The following is a 19,463-nucleotide window of genomic DNA, read 5'->3' as shown; positions in this document are numbered from 1 at the left end:
GTTTAAAATTTCAAAAATTTAAATTCTTCATAAAAAAACATCCAAACAATGAATTTTAGATTAAAAAAATTTAAATTTTCTGATAAATTATTTTCCTCAGTTAAAGTTCTCTATCCAAACACATTTTAAATGTGTTTTTAATTCTCTCACTTTTAACGTCATACATTTTATTCTTCACTTTTAACAAATTTATGATTTTAGTCTTTAATTTTTTAATTGAGATATTTTGTCTCTCACTTTTAAAAAATATGTGATTTTAATTCTTGTGATCAATTTCAAACGTTAATCTATGTTATTTGTAAATGTTAACCGATAACTATTTGCTTATTATAAACATGAAAAATGTTTTTTTTTTAAATTATTTAATTATTAACAAGCTTAACTTATTTAAAAAAATTAAAAAAATATACAATCAACAAGTTTGAAATTAATCAAAGAGATTAAAATTATAAATTTTTTAAAAGGTGAAAATAAAATGTCTGAACTAAAAAATAAGAATAGTAAAATTATAGATTTTTAAAAATAAAATATAAAATATCTCATTTAAAAAATAAAATACTAAAATCATAAATCTAATAAAATTGAAGGATAAAAATTATATTTTAACTTTTTTTTAAAACTTTGGTCCAAGGCAACGTCAACGTTGAAGGCCGGACATAAGAACAATATTGTACAGTTCAATCAATGGGCTACGACTATGCGACTTTCTTTTTTCTTAATCGTAATATCTTTTTTACACCGTTTCTAACAAAATAATTTTTAAGACATATTTAATATTTTTGGAAATTTAATATTAAAAATTTATATTCTTTTAAATATTTTAAATCTAACATATATTAAACAATATTTTAAAAATTTAATTTTAAAAGAATGTTTAATACAATTAAAAGTTATATTTGTAGAACTGATATAGAAGAAAGAATGATATAGATAGGGGAAAAAAGTAGTGAAAAGTAATTTCTTTGCACGGCTGATTTTCGAAGGAAACCCACAACTGGGCTTACTGAACGGCCCAAATTTATAGGAAAGTTGCTATTCTTACTTCAGGTTTCATTATTTTCACCCCTAGCTTTATGTTATTTTCATAACGCCCAAAATACCCTTTTGGCCGAAACACAATTCTGTTGTTTATTGATCAAAACGGAAACACGTTCCCATTACAAATGAGGGGTGTGGATCATAAATATGCAATGAAAAATTGATATTGTTGTATATTAATGACAATGAATTTTAGCTTATGCATAAGTTATAAAATAAGAGAAACTATGTGAAAGAGATTTTATAAATTAACTTATGCATAACTAAATTTTAGTTTAAAGAAAAATAAATTTTATTTTTTATTTTTATTTTCTTCTCTTAGCAGTGTTTTTTTTTTTTTTTGAAAAAGTTTATCCAATTTATGATTCTTCAAGTGTCCTCTTAAGTGGTTGGAATAAAAACACAATAAAGCACAATTTTTTTTCCCGGTCGATTGAGTTTATACACAAATCTCGATATTAATCTCAAGACTGTTTATTTCATACTTTAACAGTCAATATCTCTTCTACTAAGGGGAGGCTTATATTATAGTATGTTTTATAAGGTATAAAAAGGATAAGGAAATCTGAGCCTGAGCCTATCGGACCAACTCTTGAAGGAATTTCATTTCTGAAAATCAATCAGCAGCAGAATGCTATGTTGGTTGGGAGATTTGAGGAGGAGAAAGTGAGAGAAGCAATTTGGGACTGTGGAAGCGATAAAAGTCCGGGCCCGAATGGTCTAAACTTCAAGTTCATTAAGAAGTTTTGGAAAATCATCAAGCCTGACATCCTCCGTTTCCTTGATGAGTTTTATGTGAATGGTATCTTTCCAAAGGGTGGTAATGCTTCATTCATAGCTTTAATACCTAAGGTGCCTGATCCACAACAACTGTCGGAATACAGACCTATTTCGTTAATAGGATGTATTTACAAGATTATTAGTAAGATCTTAGCTAGAAGATTAAAGAAGGTGATGCCATCCATTATTGACGAAAGACAATATGCTTTTATTGAAGGTAGACACTTATTACATGGTGTCCTTGTAGCAAATGGGGTGGTGGAGGAAGCTAAGAGAAAGAAAAAGTCATGCATGGTGTTCAAGGTAGATTACGAAAAGACTTATGACTCCGTGTCATGGCAGTTTTTAATCTACATGATGAGAAGGATGGATTTCAACCCTAGATGGATTATGTGGATTGAAGGATGTCTAGCTTCTGCATCTATCTCCATTCTTGTAAATGGGAGCCCAACCAAAGATTTTTCTCCTAATAGAGGCCTAAGGCAAGGAGACCCCCTTACGTCTTTCCTATTCAATATTGTAGCAGAAGGCCTAAATGGACTGATGAGGGAAGCCATTGAGAGAAAAATCTACACAAGTTTTTCAGTGGGGAGAGATAAGGTGGATGTTAATATCCTACAGTACGCGGATGATACCATTTTCTTTGGAGAGGCGACAATGGAGAACATTAAAGCAATCAAGATCATATTGAGGACTTTTGAAATGGTGTCAGGGCTAAAAATTAATTTTTCCAAAAGTAGCTTTGGATCTATTGGCATGCCTGATGTGTGGAAGCAATCTGCAGCTGATTACTTAAATTGTAGCTTATTGGCCACCCCTTTTGTTTATCTGGGGATTCCGATAGGGGCAAACCCAAGGAAAAGTAAGATGTGGGATCTAATTATCCACAAGTGTGAGAGGAGACTAGCAAAATGGAAACAAAGACATATCTCATTGGGGGGGGAGAGTCACTCTTATTCAGTCAATACTAACCTCTATTCCAATCTATTTTTTTATCATTTTTCAGGATCCCTAGAAGGGTGACATATAGGCTGGTCAGCATACAACGAAGGTTTCTTTGGGGTGCCGGAGATGACCAACATAAGATCGCTTGGGTCAAGTGGGACAACTTATGTCTACCAAAGAACAAAGGAGGCCTGGGAATAATGGACATCACAAAATTCAATCTTGCGTTACTTGCTAAATGGAAGTGGAACTTATTCCACCACTATGAAGAGTTATGGGCAAAGATTCTGGATTCAAAGTATGGAGGTTGGAGTGGTCTTGATGCAGCAACGATCGATAATAACGCCTCACTATGGTGGGCAGATATCAAATTAGCCCTTCATAATCCCCAACATGAGATGGTGTTAAAGGGAGGGCTAACATGGAAGGTGGGGAATGGAGCCAAAATCAAGTTTTGGGAGGATGATTGGAGCTTTGGAGATACAACGCTTCTGGCAAAATACCCCAGATTGTACCTAATTTCAGACCAACATCATAACTATATTCAGGAGATGGGTCAGCAAATGGACAAAGGGTGGGAGTGGAACTTTAAATTGAGAAGACACTTGTTTGACAAAGAGCTTGAAATGACAGATTGTTTCCTTAATGATGTTGTTGGCAGCTGCATTCAGATTCACAAAAAAGATGAGTGGATCTAGAAAACAGAGCCTACTGGACAATATTCGGTAAGAAGCGCCTATAATATGCTCAAAGGAGTGGATGCTGAGGAGGATAATGTGTGGGTGTTTGAGGAGTTATGGAAGATTCGAGTCCCAACTAAAATCACTATTTTTGCATGGAGGTTATTAAAGGAAAGACTACAAACAAAGACAAATTTGAGGAGGAGAAGGGTGGCAATTAATGACACATTATGCCCATTCTGTGGGAATTCTGAGGAGAATGAAGCGCATGTATTTTTGACATGTGATAGAATACTTTCATTATGGTGGGAATCTATGACATGGTCAACATTCATGGAGCTTTTCCGCAGAAACCGTGGCAGCACTTTTCCCAGCACGCGTTCTATTTGCCTAGTAGAATTCGTGTTAACCGGTGGAGAAGTTGGTGGTTGGCCCTCACATGGACAGTGTGGCAGCACCGGAATAGAATCATCTTCTCAAATGAAACTTTTGATGGTAACAAGTTAATGGAGGATGCTATTTTTACTCTATGGACATGGCTGAAGAACTTTGAGAAGGACTTTGCCTTCACCTACAACTATTGGTCGTCTAACATAACATCAGGATTTGTCTTTTCAGGGGGGTAGAAACCATAGGCAGTGGGTGGTGTAGGTCTTTGTAATACCTAGCTTTGGTTCCTTGCGAGACTGATCTCAGTTTGAGCTTGGAACCATGTTGCTGGTAAGTCAATCTAATTACATGTATTGTTTTGTACCTCTGGTACTCACAATATATATAAATATAATTTATCTTTACTGATAAAAAAAAAGGATAAGGAAATGGAAAGGAACAAAAGTGCATTGCTGGATCAAATTTATGCACTTAATATCCCATAACATAACCAAACAGTTTAGCCTAAGAGGATAGAGAAGTAAAAATTTTAGAGCTGGCTCGATTTCAATTTTTAATCTTCTTTTTTTTTTTTGTTATTCTATACTTTATCAACTTTTTAATTAGGTTTTTGAACTTTTACTTAATTAATTCTATATTCAACTCTCAATTAATTTAATTGTTATGTTTAACACACTCTATAAACACGGTCCACTTTCTACATACCTCTAGTCATGTGTTTGTGGTTAATTTTATTAAAGACAAATAGAGTCTAGGGAATCAATTATTTGAAAAATTAAGAACCTAATTAAAAATTTGGTAAAAATAGTAAAATTTGTGAACCAATTTAAACTATTTTTTTTTTATGAATTACAAAGATTAATATCTTAATTTTAGTTCTTTGCTTATTCTTAAATATTTATATAGAAAGTAATTTTTTTTACAGAAGGTTTTCTTTTTTCTTTTGTCTCCATTGATTATTTCTTACATAAAATTGTAAAAATAAAGTAAAATAAGTAAGAGATGACTATTTTTAAATTTTTGAAAATAAAAAAATAAAACCAAAACACGTTCTATTAGACCCGACATATCCTTAATACTCAAGAACACTATCAATCTCGTATTAAAAAGAAGGTAGGATTTTTTTTTCTTACTTGAGTGAGTAAGGTAGGAAAATCCTAACAAATATTTGTCAAAACTGGTGTGTGTGTGTGTTAGCATATAAACAAACCATATATGTATATATATATATATATATATATATATATATATATATATATATATGTGGTTGGCATGTAAACAAACCATAATAATCCAGCTTCTAAGTTCTTTCGCATTGGAAGACTTCTGAAAGTCAAGTTCAGCGTGAGAGACTAACAATTTTTTCTTAAAAACGTGTTTACTAGAAGACCTTGACCCAATGTAGCTCTTCTTTAATTTCCACTGCTAACTAGTATATTATTATTATTATATATGTATTTTATTTATCAAACTCATATTTTCTTTTAGCATACACTATGTCGTTGCAAAAAACAACTCATGCACAGATCACAACGACAAAAAGTTAATTTTTGGTTACCAAATTGACATGCATATTGGCAAAACCACACAACAAATTTACATAGTTACTACAAACTCACCTTAATTAATTGTTCATACAATAGATAGTTACAGCATGCTTGGTGGTGGTAGCAGAAGCAGCACAAGACTAATTGGACAATCATCATATTCATGTCCACCAAGAATGGTTACAATTTCATCAGAGGCTGCTTCTTCTTTCTCTTTTGCATCGCCTCTTAAAAGATACGATGTTTTTATCAGTTTTAGAGGCGAGGACACGCGCAATAACTTCACAAGCCATCTTTATGCTGCCTTTCAGTTGAACAAAATCCAAGCCTTCATAGACAACAGGCTTCACAAGGGGGATGAGATCTCTCCCTCGATTTTCAAAGCCATCAAACACTGCAACCTTTCTGTGGTTGTTCTCTCCAAACACTATGCTTCCTCCACGTGGTGCTTGCGTGAACTCGCGGAAATACTTGATCACAAGAAACGTGGTGGACACATTGTTATACCTGTGTTCTATAAGATCGACCCTTCTCATGTAAGGAAGCAGACCGGCACTTATGGGAAAGCATTCGAAAAATATGAAAGAGATGTTAAACACAACATGGCCATGCTGCAGAAATGGAAAGCTGCTCTCACTGAAGTTGCCAATTTAGTTGGGTGGGAATTCAAGAATCATAGGTATAATCTTTTTTACTTTTGGAAATCCCCCTCCTGTTTTCTTACTTGAAAGATGAGTGATTAGGTTTATATATTGAGAGTCTACTTACTATGATACTAATAAAAGTCTAAGGATTTTTTGTATAGTTGTTTTCTAGGCCAATAATTGAATCAGTTTAGGCAAACTGAGATAGAATGAGTTTTTCAATATTTGTACCAGAAGTTTTCGAAGGTACCATAGAATTTTTCATATCATATATATATAGGCCAAATCAACATCATGTGAAGGTGTGTTACATTTTTCATATCATACATAGGCTAAATCAACATCACGAGAAGATGTGTTAGATTCCTTTGCTTCTAATACTGTAAATCACTAGTCTATTTATTTCAAGGTAATTATGTGATCAGATTTTACTTGTGAAGTTGTGATGCATATTTCACCTTAATATTTTTTTTATGCATGTTAGGACGGAAAATGAACTCATTGAGGGAATTGTCAAAGATGTTATGGAAAAGCTGAATCGTATATATCCCACTGAAGTAAAAGAAACACTTGTTGGAATTGATCAAAATATTGCTCCTATAGAATCACTATTGAGAATCGGGTCAAAAGAAGTTCGCATAATTGGAATTTGGGGCATGGGTGGAGTAGGAAAGACAACCATTGCCAATGCTTTATTTACCAAATTATCATCTCAATATGAAGGTAGTTGCTTCTTGGCAAATGTAAGGGAAGAATATGAAAATCAAGGACTTGGTTATTTACGAAATAAACTTTTTTCTGAGGTACTGGAGGATGATGTGAATCTCCATATTAGCACCCCCAAAGTAAGATCCACTTTTGTTATGAGGAGGCTTAGACAAAAAAAGGTTTTGATAGTTCTTGACGATGTCGATGATTCAAAGAAACTAGAATATCTTGCTGCACAACATGATTGTTTGGGATCTGGTAGTATAGTCATTGTCACCACCAGAGACAAGCATGTCATTAGCAAAGGGGTGGATGAAACATATGAGGTCAAGGGATTGTCCCTTCACCATGCTGTTAGGCTTTTTAGTTTAAATGCCTTCGGGAAAACCTATCCTGAAAAGGGCTTTGAAATGCTATCAAAACAGGTGGTTGATCATGCAAATGGCAATCCATTGGCTTTAAAAGTTTTAGGTTCACTTCTCCATTCCAGAAATGAGCAGCAATGGGCCAATGCTTTGAGAAAACTCACGAAGGTTCCTAATGCAGAGATTCAGAATGTCTTAAGATGGAGTTATGATGGACTGGATTATGAACAAAAAAATATGTTCCTGGACATTGCGTGCTTTTTCCGAGGAGAGAATATAGAAAATGTTATAAGGCTACTAGAAATTTGTGGTTTCTATCCATATATTGGTATAAAAATCCTTCAAGAAAAAAGTCTTGTAACTTTTTCTGATGACGGTAAAGTGTGTATGCATGACTTGATACAAGAAATGGGCTGGGAAATTGTTCACCGGGAATCTATCAAAGATCCTGGAAGGCGTAGCCGATTGTGGGATCCAAAAGAAGTCTATGATGTATTGAAAAATAACAGGGTAAGAAAGATATACTGAATTCCCTTTTTAAACACATGCTGGAAAGCTGGTTAGTGTGGTACTTTTTATCATCTAACATTGTAGTTTTTGTTTGTCAGGGAACTGATGCAGTTGAAGGCATAATCTTAGATGTGTCTCAAATAAGTGACTTGCCCTTGAGCTATGAGACCTTCTCAAGGATGATCAATATAAGATTTCTCAAATTCTATATGGGGAGGGGTAGGACATGCAATTTGCTCCTTCCTTCAGGTCTCAAATCATTGCCTAATAAATTAATGTACCTACAATGGGATGGATACCCTTCCAAGTCTTTGCCATCTACTTTTTGTACTGACAACCTTGTTGTGCTTTCCATGATGGAAAGCCATGTTGAAAAACTTTGGGATGGAATCAAGGTAATGTCTTTTATTTTACAGCAAGTCTTGTATGTTTGTGCTATTAAAGCCTTTGTTTTTTCATTCTTTGTTGCTGCAGAGTTTTGCAAGTTTGAAAGAGATCAACCTCCGTGCCAGCAAAAAGTTAACTAATCTCCCAGATTTATCTCTGGCACCAAATCTTGAAACTATAGATGTTTCTCATTGCACAAGTCTGCTTCATGTTCCCTTATCCATTCAATATGTCAAGAAGCTTCTTCTGTTTAACTTGGAATCCTGCAAGAATCTTAAGAGTCTTCCAATAAACATTCACTTGTCTTCTCTTGAAATGTTCATTCTCAGACGCTGTTCAAGTCTTGACGAGTTTTCAGTGACTTCACAGAACATGACAAACCTAGACTTGAGAGAAACAGCAATAAAAGATTTCCCAGAATATCTTTGGGAGCATCTGAACAAGCTTGTTTACTTGAATCTGGAATCCTGCAGCATGCTCAAGAGTCTTACAAGCAAAATTCACTTAAAATCTCTTCAAAAACTCAGTCTGAGAGATTGTTCAAGTCTTGAGGAGTTTTCTGTGACTTCGGAGAACATGGGATGCTTGAATTTGAGAGGGACATCAATAAAAGAATTGCCAACATCACTTTGGCGCAATAACAAGCTTTTTACTTTGGTTCTTCATTCCTGTAAAAAACTTGTGAATTTTCCTGACAGACCAAAACTTGAGGATCTGCCTCTCATTTTCAATGGGGTATCCTCCTCTGAAAGTCCAAATACGGATGAACCATGGACTTTGTCATCCTTAGCAGATTTATCTCTAAAAGGAAGCAGTATTGAGAATTTACCTGTAAGCATCAAAGATCTTCCTAGTCTTAAAAAGCTTACCTTGACTGAGTGCAAGAAACTTCGGTCTTTACCAAGCCTTCCTCCATCCTTGGAAGACTTGTCCTTAGATGAAAGTGATATTGAGTGTTTATCTTTAAGTATCAAGGATCTTTCTCACTTGAAAATACTTACCCTAACCAACTACAAGAAGCTTATGTCTCCACAAGACCTTCCATCATCTTCAAAAGCTTCATTACTAAATGAAAGTAAAGTTGATTCCCATCTTGTGAGCATGAAAGGTCTTTCTCATCTACAGAAGTTTCCTCTGGTTAAGTGGAAAAGGTTTCATTCTCTACCAGAGCTTCCACCATTCTTGGAAGAATTGTCACTAAGTGAAAGCAATATTGAGTGCATACCTAAAAGCATAAAAAATCTTTCTCATCTGAGAAAACTAGCCATAAAAAAGTGCACAGGGCTTCGATATTTACCAGAGCTTCCACCATATTTGAAAGATTTGTTTGTACGTGGATGCGATATTGAAAGCTTGCCAATAAGCATCAAAGATCTTGTTCATTTGCGAAAGATCACCTTAATTGAGTGCAAGAAGCTCCAGGTTCTACCAGAGCTCCCACCATGCCTGCAATCATTTTGTGCAGCTGACTGCAGATCACTTGAGATTGTTCGAAGTTCAAAGACTGTCTTAATAGAAGATAGATATGCATACTATTACAATTGCATAAGCTTGGATCAAAATTCACGCAACAATATCATTGCAGATGCACCCTTTGAGGCAGCTTATACTTCTTTGCAACAAGGAACACCTCTTGGTCCTCTCATTTCTATTTGTTTGCCGGGAACTGAAATCCCAGACTGGTTCAGCTACCAATCAACAAATTCTTCACTGGACATGGAAATTCCTCAACAGTGGTTCAAAGATTCAAAGTTCTTAGGTTTTGCCCTGTGCCTTGTAATTGGTGGCTTCCTGCAAAACAGTTATGAAGGGTATGATCCAGATGTCAAGTGTTATCACTTTGTGAAGTCTGCCTTTAACTCTGACCCCAGTGTTCCCTTTCTTGGCCATTGCACAACTGTAATGCAGGTGCCACAAGGTTTTAATTCAGACCATATGTTTATATGCTACTATCCCACTTTTAATGCCTCCATTCTACAAGATTTCAAGGATTTAGGCATGTACTATGATGCCAACAGCTTAAGGCTCCGAGTCATCTTTAAATTTAAGGGTCCATATCAACGGTTGGACATTGTAAAGAAGTGCGGGGTCAGACCTCTGTTGATTGCTAATACTGAAAGGTTTCACATAGAAAGTGAACTACAACCTGAATAGAAGGGGGCATGAATTGAAACCGAGATTTTGATGAAATATATTATAGCCGTAAGAAGAAAAAGAACCATGAAGTATAACAACAGTTGACACAAGTGATAGTGACTTATATTCCTTAACCAAGTGGTCCAGGTTTCGAATCCTAGTTGACATTGGAATATGAAATAAATTGTGTTGGTAGGAGAATATCCACATTGTGTGCACTCAAGGTCCTTGACGAAGATTAGTCACTGCTTCCAGCAGGAGCTACTTTGTACCAATATCATTGTTAGCAAAAAAAAAAAAAGAGAACCATGAGTACAACCTGAAGCAAAGGAAAAGATTTGAATCCAATGGTTGCTGAGTAAGAGAGTACATCCTTGAAACCATAGGTATGTCACTCTAAAATCTGCTTCCAACCTTACTTTTCATGCATCCATTAGTACTGTGAAGTTTCCATTTGATAGCATAGCAACTCCTGATCATGTTGAGGGAAGAGAAAAATAGAAGTACCACTTGAAACTTTTTCCAATAGTTATCATCATTCAAAATGTCTCGAATGAAATGAGAGATGATGGCCTGATAAAATAAAATAAAAAGATTTTTTTTTTATCCATTTCTAACTAGTTAATGAATGCTTTTGTTGTGTTTTGCTTTTTATGTACTATTTTTTTGTTTTGGTATACTAATGAATGTTTTGTTTAGTTTAGTTTTAAAAAATAATTAATTTTTTTTTAAAAAAAAGTTCGTAAGAAACTGTACATTAAGTAATTGCTTTCTTTAAATTAAACTGAACAAAAATACATTAATTTTAGAGCATTTTATATGTCAAATGTAACACTTTGAATGAACGGAAATTTTTCAGGACAACTTTGAGGATTCTAGTGATGAGCCGGTAACCTGGTCTGAGGGTGTGTAGATAAAGAGGAGGGACCTTAAAAATTGCTGAACCCGCGGTCATTGTTTGTAGCACACAGATTGAAATTGTGAGATTCAAACTTAGGACCTAATAATTGATTCAAGCAACGTTAACCATTACGCCTACTTAGTTAATGACTGGACAGAGTCTTTTGTTATTTAAACAAATTTCATTTGAGTCCAGGTCTAATAACGTTAATTGGATATATACTTTATTATTAAATAAAATTTCATTTGAGTCTCAGTTTAGTGAAATCCACGTGAAATCACCTAACAATAGAGTTTCTCTTCAAGTGACGATAGTTCCAGTGTCTTGAAGAGTAATAATGCGCAATATCAAATGAAGAAATTAATAATTTATAAAAAAAATGAAGAAATTAATAATAACATGCTCTGTTTCTTCACTGACTAATAAAAAGTATCAGATACTCATTGCAATTACACAAAAACTGTGCAGTGATCTCTAATAAATACTGTACTGTTAGTTATAAATATAGTAATACATGAATATCATTAGATAACACTAGTTTTGCTTTACAAAGTTTTCAGTATATCTTAGCTCTCTTTTAGTAGTAGACTTCAACCCAGTATTTAACAAGCATACTATAAAATTGCACCACTACAAGAACAAGAGCCTGCCGATGTCTTCTGGACTGCAATCTGAATGGAATCTCAAGACAAAATTGGTGGAAGTCGGCATTCACGGTAATTCCGAGCATCGGATACAAGCATAATTCAAAAGCTTGGAGACAAGGCTATCTGGTTCAGGGATGAGAGAAAATGTCACGCTGTTCCAGAAATGAAATGTCAACGAATTGTGCAGGATATTTTCAAGCAGCACATCTTGTTGAGCTTTCTCAGTCTCTGTCGTCGGTGCAATGAAGTATCTGTTTGCAGTTTAATTCAGGTAAGGTACACAAGCACAAAATGAAGTATCTGTTTGCAGTTTAATTCAGGTAAGGTACACAAGCACAAAAAAGAGAGGCAGTGTCACTCTCCAAGTTAGACTCGAGCAATAAAGCCAACCAGTGAAAAATGCCAACACATGTATTTCTAATAAAACCTACGTCATAAATGTATTCCCGATTAATTGAGACAAATGTAAATTTACCTTGTTATGTTCTGAGAACTAACAGGGAAGAAGATATAAGAGGGTTCTACTTTCAACTCCAAGTGCTTAACAGATTTATTCTCATCTCCTAAATATTTTCGAGCAACCCTCGTCAACAGATCAGCACCATTCCCTCTCAAACTGGTATCATCATATGTCATGTAGAACTCTTCCAAACACTCCTTTACGAACAAACTGGCATATAACAGATAGTCAATCTCAAAGAAAGTCTCACACAGTGCAGAACAAATTAATTGAATTTGCACCTATGTATCACTATATCATTCAAATTGATTATGAAAAGGCACGGCATCATACATTTCAACCAGAATGTCCATAATTTAATCTTCAACTTCAATCAAATCTATTGATAAAATTATCCTCTCTTTTTTTGTCCATTTCCATTGGGGTCCTAACATTTTGGTTTCCAAGCTTATGCACTGGAGGAGACAAATGCTGTTGGAATCCCAAACAAAAAAGAAGGACAAGCCTCCCAATAAATGGGACATCGACAAAGTGTGCATCTCCATATGGCAGTTATGGTGACAACAGCAAAATTGAACAACATAAAAATGTGCACATTATGCTTACTCATGCATAAGTCATAACAAAACAGTCACGTTCTCAAGAAATACTCTAATGGAATATAAAACCAACTTAAACACAATGGATAGTATGGAAAGCATACCCAACTACAAGAACCAAGTCTTATCCCATTAAGTGGGTTTGACAACAAGATGAACCTATCACCATTGAGGTTTCATAAAAAGAGATGCAAGAGAATAAACGGAAAAAACAACTATTTTTTTATGACAAGAAAACCTAGTCAGTCCATCGCAGAACAGAATTTGGACATTCAAGACCCCCATTTTAATAAGTTCCTTGAAAACCATGTTTCCGATATGAAATCATAATGGAAAGATAGAAAGCAAGCTAACAATACCTGTGTCTTGGAAAAGACATTACAGCACCATTCAAAGCACTTCCAGCACCATGACCCTCCATACCAACAGAATTATTAAGAAAAGAAATCGGCTTCAACACGATGATATCTGAATCTAGATAGATCCCACCATACCTGACAAAACAGAAGAAAATGTCATTGCAACAATTTTGATCCTCGGACTTTTTCACACAAAAAAAAATCAGAAACAGTCAGCTCACAACTTACTCCAATAGATAAACAGCAAAATAAAGTAAGTACTAAATACTATCACCATGTTCAATACACATCACCAAATTACTATACTAATACACCTAAGCAATCACCACCAACTACACAAAACAACCAAGAAAACTTACTTGTACAGAGCAGCAAGGCGGATAAGCTCACTGTAATGAGTAGAATAGAAATTTGTCTTCTTCCATTCAAACCACACAGAAGCAAAAATGTGAGCAGGCATATCCTTCAGAAGCTCATCAAGATTTGGCATAGCAACAGCAACTTTGTACCTGATAAAAGCAATTCCTTGATTCCCAGCAATCGTAATTCAAAACAACACGGTAACTTGAGCAATAAGAAAGCAAAATCTGGACCAAGAGAGGCGACAATTACCCATCCTTAACAAAGCTGTCCTTGAAGAAATCAAGTTCCACCGTCTCGGAGAACACAACAACACAAGCATCGGGGTGATGAAAGAGCAAACTCTCGAGACCACGCTGATGCCGAACAGTGTACATCCAAGGTGGCGAATTCCACACCATAAACACTCTAGTAACACATTTCCCCAGCCTGAAAAACTCATCCATGAAATCACTGAACGACAATCGCAGCCGCGGCAATCCAGGGTAGTAGCCCCAAGTATCCCCATCCGCATACACATGATTCTTCACAGACACACCCCTAGCAGCACCAACAACATCAACATCTTTCTCAATGCTCGATTCACCACCATTGCTACCAGAATTTACAACATGATTCTTCACAGACACACCTCTATCAGCACCAATAACATCAACATCTTTCTGAATGCTCGATTCACCACCATTGCTACCAGAATTTACAACTTCTTTAATAATCTCATTATTATTATTATCATCATCATTGTTGTTGTGGTTATGATTCAAAGTTCTGCGTTCTATGCCAACTTTGGTGAGAGTGTTGACATTGACATTAAGAGGAGCCTTCTTCTTGATACCAGGGAATGGAACTTTCTTGAACTCATGGATCCACCACTTCTGGACAATTCTGTCCCCCCTGGTGAGTCCGGTGGTGGCGGCGCCGGCGTCGGGATCTTGAAGCAAGGGGTTGTTGAGAGGGTTAAGCACGTCGAAGTTGGATCTGAACATTCTATCCTTTCTTAAAAACACACTCTTCTTGTCGAACCAGTCGCTCCATCCTTCTCTTAAGGGAGAGGTTTTGAGCAGCAGCGCGTCGTCGATTGTGGCCACACGCGCCGCCATGGAACGGACGGTGAAGTCCACGGGAACGTCGTCGGAGGCGAATGCGGTTTTGGAACGGTCATCATTATCGGAGAAGGATTGGAAGGGGAAATTATTGTTGTTGTCGGAGTGACGGTGGTGGAAGGAGCGGCGGAGGGAGGCGGAGAGGGGATCGAAGAAGAGGTGGTAGGGGGGAGGGTTGAGGCGGAGGGAGGGGGGATCTAGGGTTTCGTCGATGAAGTCGAGCTCGTCGATGGGGTCGTCGGAGGAGGCGATGGAGATGTCGGCGGAGGTGGAGTGGGAAACGAGGGAGGGACGGGGGAGGTGGTGGGAGTGGGGGTGGGAGCGGGAGAGGCGGGAGTAGAGGAGGGAGACGGAGAAGAGGAGGAGCACGGCGGAGATCACGGCGCAGAGGTAGGCGCCGTAAGGGGAGCGCCGCCGTGAACGAAGCATTTGACTAAACTCTGAATGAAATCTATGTATCTATCATTTATGTTTGACTCTTTTGTCTTCAATTCGTGTCGTTTCGTCACTGTGACAGGATTTGAATGCTGCAGAGAAGAAAATGCTGTCTGTAATAAACAGAGGGAAGAGGAAAAACAATGAAATAACGTTTACTTGGAGTTTTGAAGAATTTTTACATTGTTTTAGAGTAAAAAAAATAATGATGAGAATTCAATTAAAAATAATAATTTAAGGACTTGTTTAATAATTTAAACTTCAAATAAAATACCAAACTTAGCTTTCCTAAACTTTTTAATATATAAAAAATTTAAATAAAATACACTCTGTACTACTAAGAATTTTTTCTAAAGAATAAATTGTATAGAATACAACAAACTTACCGTGGGGTCTTTCTAATTGGTTGGATGAAAATTCAAAATTCCAACTACAGAAAATCCACTTTCCAATCCGCTGAGCTTTATTTGTCGCAAGTAATGTATGTTTTTACTTGAGTTTTACAAAAGAAATATCTTTGAATTATTTTTTTTAATGTAAAATAAATCCACAATTATAATTAAAATATGATTTTTTAAAAATGAAATAAAATCCCCAACATGCTCATCACATGTACCTTTTAATTTGTTTTATTCTTGCGCTTGTCTTTCACGTAGTTTCGAGATATTACAGAATAAAATCAGCTCTGAAGAAGAGGAACATGAATTTCATCTATGACCATGTTTCTAAGATAGATCACTTTGCCACTCATTGAAAATAAAGTGGTATTGGACTTCAACAAAAGCTATCATCGAATAAAAAGAAAAATAATAGTCAAAAAAGAAAATTACAACAAAGGAAAAAGGAATTCTATTAGTTTACTCATCTAGATATTATACTGAATACACACTGACCAAAACAAAACGTGCTAATTTGAGAGAGGGAAGGGGGCATTTTCTCCACTACTAGTAAATCACAGGCGTTTAAGATCAAACAGCAACCACCAAATGGGCAAAAGCACTGAAGAAGCCAACATAAATATGAAATTCAGCAGCAACGTTAAATCCTGGTTTGAACCGCCAGAAAAGTGTCATATATAACCGACGCTAAATCCTGGTTTTTTTTTATTTTTTTTTGTGGTGAACACTTCATGATAGCTATATGCCTTTGTGCATTGCATTTGCATGAAATAAAAAGACTAACAGCTTTCAAGAACCATCTACCTTTCTTCTCGTTAGGTGAAAGGGTAGAAGTTTGAAAACAGCAGACTGCCAAGAAAAATGTATGCCATAGAGTATGCCCATATCACGTATCCCCATCTAAAGTATTTTGCAGGATTCGCCATTATATATGAAGCAAACCAATAAAGATTCGCCATTATATATGAAGCAAACCAATAAAGAGGAGGGCTGGCAGACAAGAAACGAGTTGACACCTGTTAAATGTCATTTACCAAAAGTTTGCATTAGCAAAAACTTTCAGCCATTCTTAAGCAACAAAACGGATATGATAGAAATTGATTAAAAGGTGCAATAGGTAAACAGTAAAGTGGGATAGCAGAAAATGAAGGGTGCATCTATACTTTTCTTGTGGCCAAATACTATGTCAATTTTCATTACCCCATTTTTCACCATGCACACCCTCGGTGACCAAGTTTAGAACATTTAAGCAATATTCAGGGCAGGTCTTAAAACATGATTAGAAAAAGTTGAAGTTCACACATGATAAATAGAAGCAGAAAGAAAGCAAGACAGTTGACACTACCTGTACACGCATGACAAAAAAAGCAGTGCATACCATGAATCCCAAGTGTAGCACGAATGGGAGAACAGAAGCAGACAAGTATCCCGGCCAAATTGCTGCTGGCTCAGATTCCATGGGAACATTAGCAATGTCTCCCTTGCTCACATTCTTGCTCCTCCTAAGATTGGAGTGTTCTGGAGCAGGAGTGAGTAGTGTTATGGTTGCAATGACAAGATATAAAGCTTTATTGTATAATCTGAAGTCGCATGCTTATATGCTGTATACTATAAAGAACAATGAATGAAGGAATTAAGCATAGTATGTAACTCTGTACATATATCACCAACTAGGAATGACCAGACAAACAACAAAATGGTTGAACCACAAATGTGAAAGAATGAAAATAGCAGTACCACATAAAACCATCAAAGTGGATGATTTAATTATTATACCCAAGTCAGTGAATTATTTACCTCACAAAGCAATGTACTTCCAACTAATGCAAAGTAAAACACAGTTATCTGTTTGAGAATCATACCTTCTAATCAAACAGAGGATTTTTCCACACTTCCCGCTTCTTTGGACCTTGAGAGTTCATCTGATAAAAACACAACTCCACGGCTCTCTTCTTCCATAGGAGTTAAAAAACCCAGAGAGAAAAAGTTCTGAGGCCTTGACTTAGCATAATGGACAACTCTGAGCGAAGTGCCAGAGACAGTATTGGAGATGCAAGTAGAAAGTTTAGCAACTGTTTCAGCTGAAAATATCTCAAGAAACCTACACCCCTGGACAATCAGAAATTAACAACCTCCACTGGAAAATCTGACTATTTAAATTTTAAACATCCAAGTTCCAACTTTATAGACTACAGAGAAAATACATCATAATAGGTTGCATAGACTAGGGTATAATAATTCAGCCAACAGCATAGCATTAGCAAAATAAATCAACAAAACTGTTGAAACTTAAAAATGAAAATACCAATAATGACTTTGGATGTAATTGTGAAGTAACGGTATTCTTGCCTTGCACCAGGGCCTTATTTCATCAGGGGAACGCTCAACACACATATTGTAATAGCCATAAGTCTGGAAAGCTACAAATGGAGCAAAAATAAATGCAGTACGTAAAGCTCCAACAATAACAATCTGCAAAGCCAACTGGGACAATGACAAAGAATCAGTCAGTATTCCAGTTTATAATTCAAACTAACAATGCTTGAAATCTTTTTCTTTTCAAATGACATGGAAATCAATCCTAGAACATCTACCCTAACTACTTGAGCTACATCTATATGTCAGTTTACAAATGTTCCTATAACACATAGTTAAAGAAAAATTATTAGTTCTAGATATATTTAATTTCTACTCTATGACCTATCACATGTGAAAAAATCCACAACTGCAAAAAACCCCTCAAACATACAATATTGCACCCCCACCACTCTTGTGTCCCCTAACTTCCACACCTAATAGGCTAATATCATAAACATCCACACTCCTTGTTAATAAAATTAGCCATCAAACCTTCCAAATAACAAAGAAACAAATATGTTTCTTTAAGCTAGAAGCCATGTTGACTGAACTCACCCTCTCGTTTACCATCGAATGCCAACAACTACATTCATAATTTCACACGTGCTTGACACAGTTGCTTCAAATTCCCAGGCATAGAAAACCATTTTTAACATTAATCAATACAATGACAGTCATGTGAAACTTAATGCAAATGAGATTTATTAAGATCCTGTTAGGAAAAACTTCTATACAAACACTTATAGTAAAAAGACAACAAAAAGGTAAAATGAATTGAGTTTCTCCAACGGATTAAAAATTAAAATTAACTTATGCATCTTAGCTTCTCTGAAGAAGTTAGATGAGAGAGCTTCTATAAAAATGAAGTACCCAAATTCAGTTTTTCTTCTTACTGAAGTGCTAATGGTGAATTTTATCCGCACAGGACCCAAGGACAAACACTTATACTCCCTCCAGTCTCGAATATAAGCATAAGACAATGTAAGTTAGTTTATCTTTCCTTATATTCGAGACCAGAGGGAGTAAGTAATTACACAATGTAGGAAGTAAGAAATAGTGAAGAAACTAACAGCAACACGCTTTTTGTGAAACACAGCATGATAAGCCCGATGCCATAGTCTGAAAACAGAAGTAGCCAGCATTCAGCACGCCATTAGACCTCGCACATTTCCACCAGACACGAAGTGATACATTCCTCCAAAACACAGAAATGCATGCAAACTCTCCGAGTATCTGCCATCACAGAAACCAAACACCAAGTCACAAAGAAACATTAAACATAAACGCTTAAGGAGGAATGCTAGCGACACTCTCCCTCGTAGAAAGAAGGAAGCTGAGAGAGGAAGGAGGGGTAAGAAGGCGAAGGTGCGGAAGAGGATGATTAGGGTTAGGACTTAGGAGGAGGAGTCTCGAATATGTATGTTGCTGATTTTAGTCCACCATCTGAATCCTGTGATCCCACCGTGTTAACTGCCAAGGGAGCCTCACTCCAATATGTATTTCTTTTTCTTTTTTTTAGTAGACCGATTATGTATTTCAAAAACAAAAAAAAAAAATGATGCTTTATTTGTTTTTATATAAAAATGATGATGCATTTAAAGAAATAGATCTACAACATAAATAAATAAATAAAACAAAACAAGAATTTGATTTTCATTTTTTTTGGGTAGGAAAAGCAAATAAAGTAAGAACATGTTTGAAAATCAGGGAAAA

At 35.8% G+C, this 19,463-nt stretch overlaps 2 protein-coding genes and 1 pseudogene across 3 annotated transcripts; 1 reads left to right on the top strand and 2 right to left on the bottom strand.

Annotated features, from left to right (window-relative positions):
• The first annotated feature begins 5,279 nt into the window (after window positions 1-5,279).
• Window positions 5,280-11,220, top strand: LOC100797269 (disease resistance protein RPV1). The gene is made up of 5 exons (XM_014772736.3): window positions 5,280-6,059; window positions 6,509-7,607; window positions 7,706-8,002; window positions 8,082-10,516; window positions 10,990-11,220. Exons 1-4 carry the CDS (start codon window positions 5,488-5,490, stop codon window positions 10,146-10,148), a joined length of 4,035 nt encoding a protein of 1,344 aa, XP_014628222.1. The 5' UTR covers window positions 5,280-5,487; the 3' UTR covers window positions 10,149-10,516; window positions 10,990-11,220.
• Window positions 11,221-11,419: 199 nt separating this feature from the next.
• On the bottom strand, window positions 11,420-15,094 carry LOC100796743 (uncharacterized protein At4g19900). The gene is made up of 5 exons (XM_006605446.4): window positions 13,709-15,094; window positions 13,456-13,605; window positions 13,097-13,231; window positions 12,154-12,348; window positions 11,420-11,929 (listed from the first exon to the last, which is right to left on the bottom strand). The coding sequence occupies exons 1-5, from the start codon at window positions 14,986-14,988 to the stop codon at window positions 11,743-11,745; spliced, it is 1,947 nt and encodes a 648-aa protein (XP_006605509.1). The 5' UTR covers window positions 14,989-15,094; the 3' UTR covers window positions 11,420-11,742.
• Window positions 15,095-15,654: 560 nt separating this feature from the next.
• LOC100796215 (GPI mannosyltransferase 2-like) lies at window positions 15,655-19,258 on the bottom strand (annotated as a pseudogene). Its single transcript, XR_005890182.1, has 5 exons — window positions 18,821-19,258; window positions 17,698-17,876; window positions 17,255-17,501; window positions 16,738-16,910; window positions 15,655-16,408 (listed from the first exon to the last, which is right to left on the bottom strand). The product of XR_005890182.1 is annotated as a GPI mannosyltransferase 2-like (transcript).
• Window positions 19,259-19,463: the final 205 nt, after the last annotated feature.

The sequence above is a fragment of the Glycine max genome, chromosome 20 (assembly GCF_000004515.6).
Source record: "Glycine max cultivar Williams 82 chromosome 20, Glycine_max_v4.0, whole genome shotgun sequence".
Taxonomy (NCBI): Eukaryota; Viridiplantae; Streptophyta; class Magnoliopsida; order Fabales; family Fabaceae; genus Glycine; species Glycine max.
This window is presented reverse-complemented; position numbering and strand designations above follow the sequence as displayed.

Excerpts from the sequence above, each read along its gene's own strand:
- LOC100797269 (XM_014772736.3), top strand. The coding sequence starts at position 5,488 with ATGCTTGGTGGTGGTAGCAGAAGCAGCACAAGACTAATTGGACAATCA. Across the intron at positions 6,060-6,508 it reads TGGGAATTCAAGAATCATAG|GACGGAAAATGAACTCATTG; the intron begins GTATAATCTTTT and ends TATGCATGTTAG. Across the intron at positions 7,608-7,705 it reads ATGTATTGAAAAATAACAGG|GGAACTGATGCAGTTGAAGG; the intron begins GTAAGAAAGATA and ends TTTGTTTGTCAG.
- LOC100796743 (XM_006605446.4), bottom strand. The coding sequence starts at position 14,988 with ATGCTTCGTTCACGGCGGCGCTCCCCTTACGGCGCCTACCTCTGCGCC. Across the intron at positions 13,606-13,708 it reads GACAGCTTTGTTAAGGATGG|GTACAAAGTTGCTGTTGCTA; the intron begins GTAATTGTCGCC and ends TGCTTTTATCAG. Across the intron at positions 11,930-12,153 it reads AGTTCTCAGAACATAACAAG|ATACTTCATTGCACCGACGA; the intron begins GTAAATTTACAT and ends AACTGCAAACAG.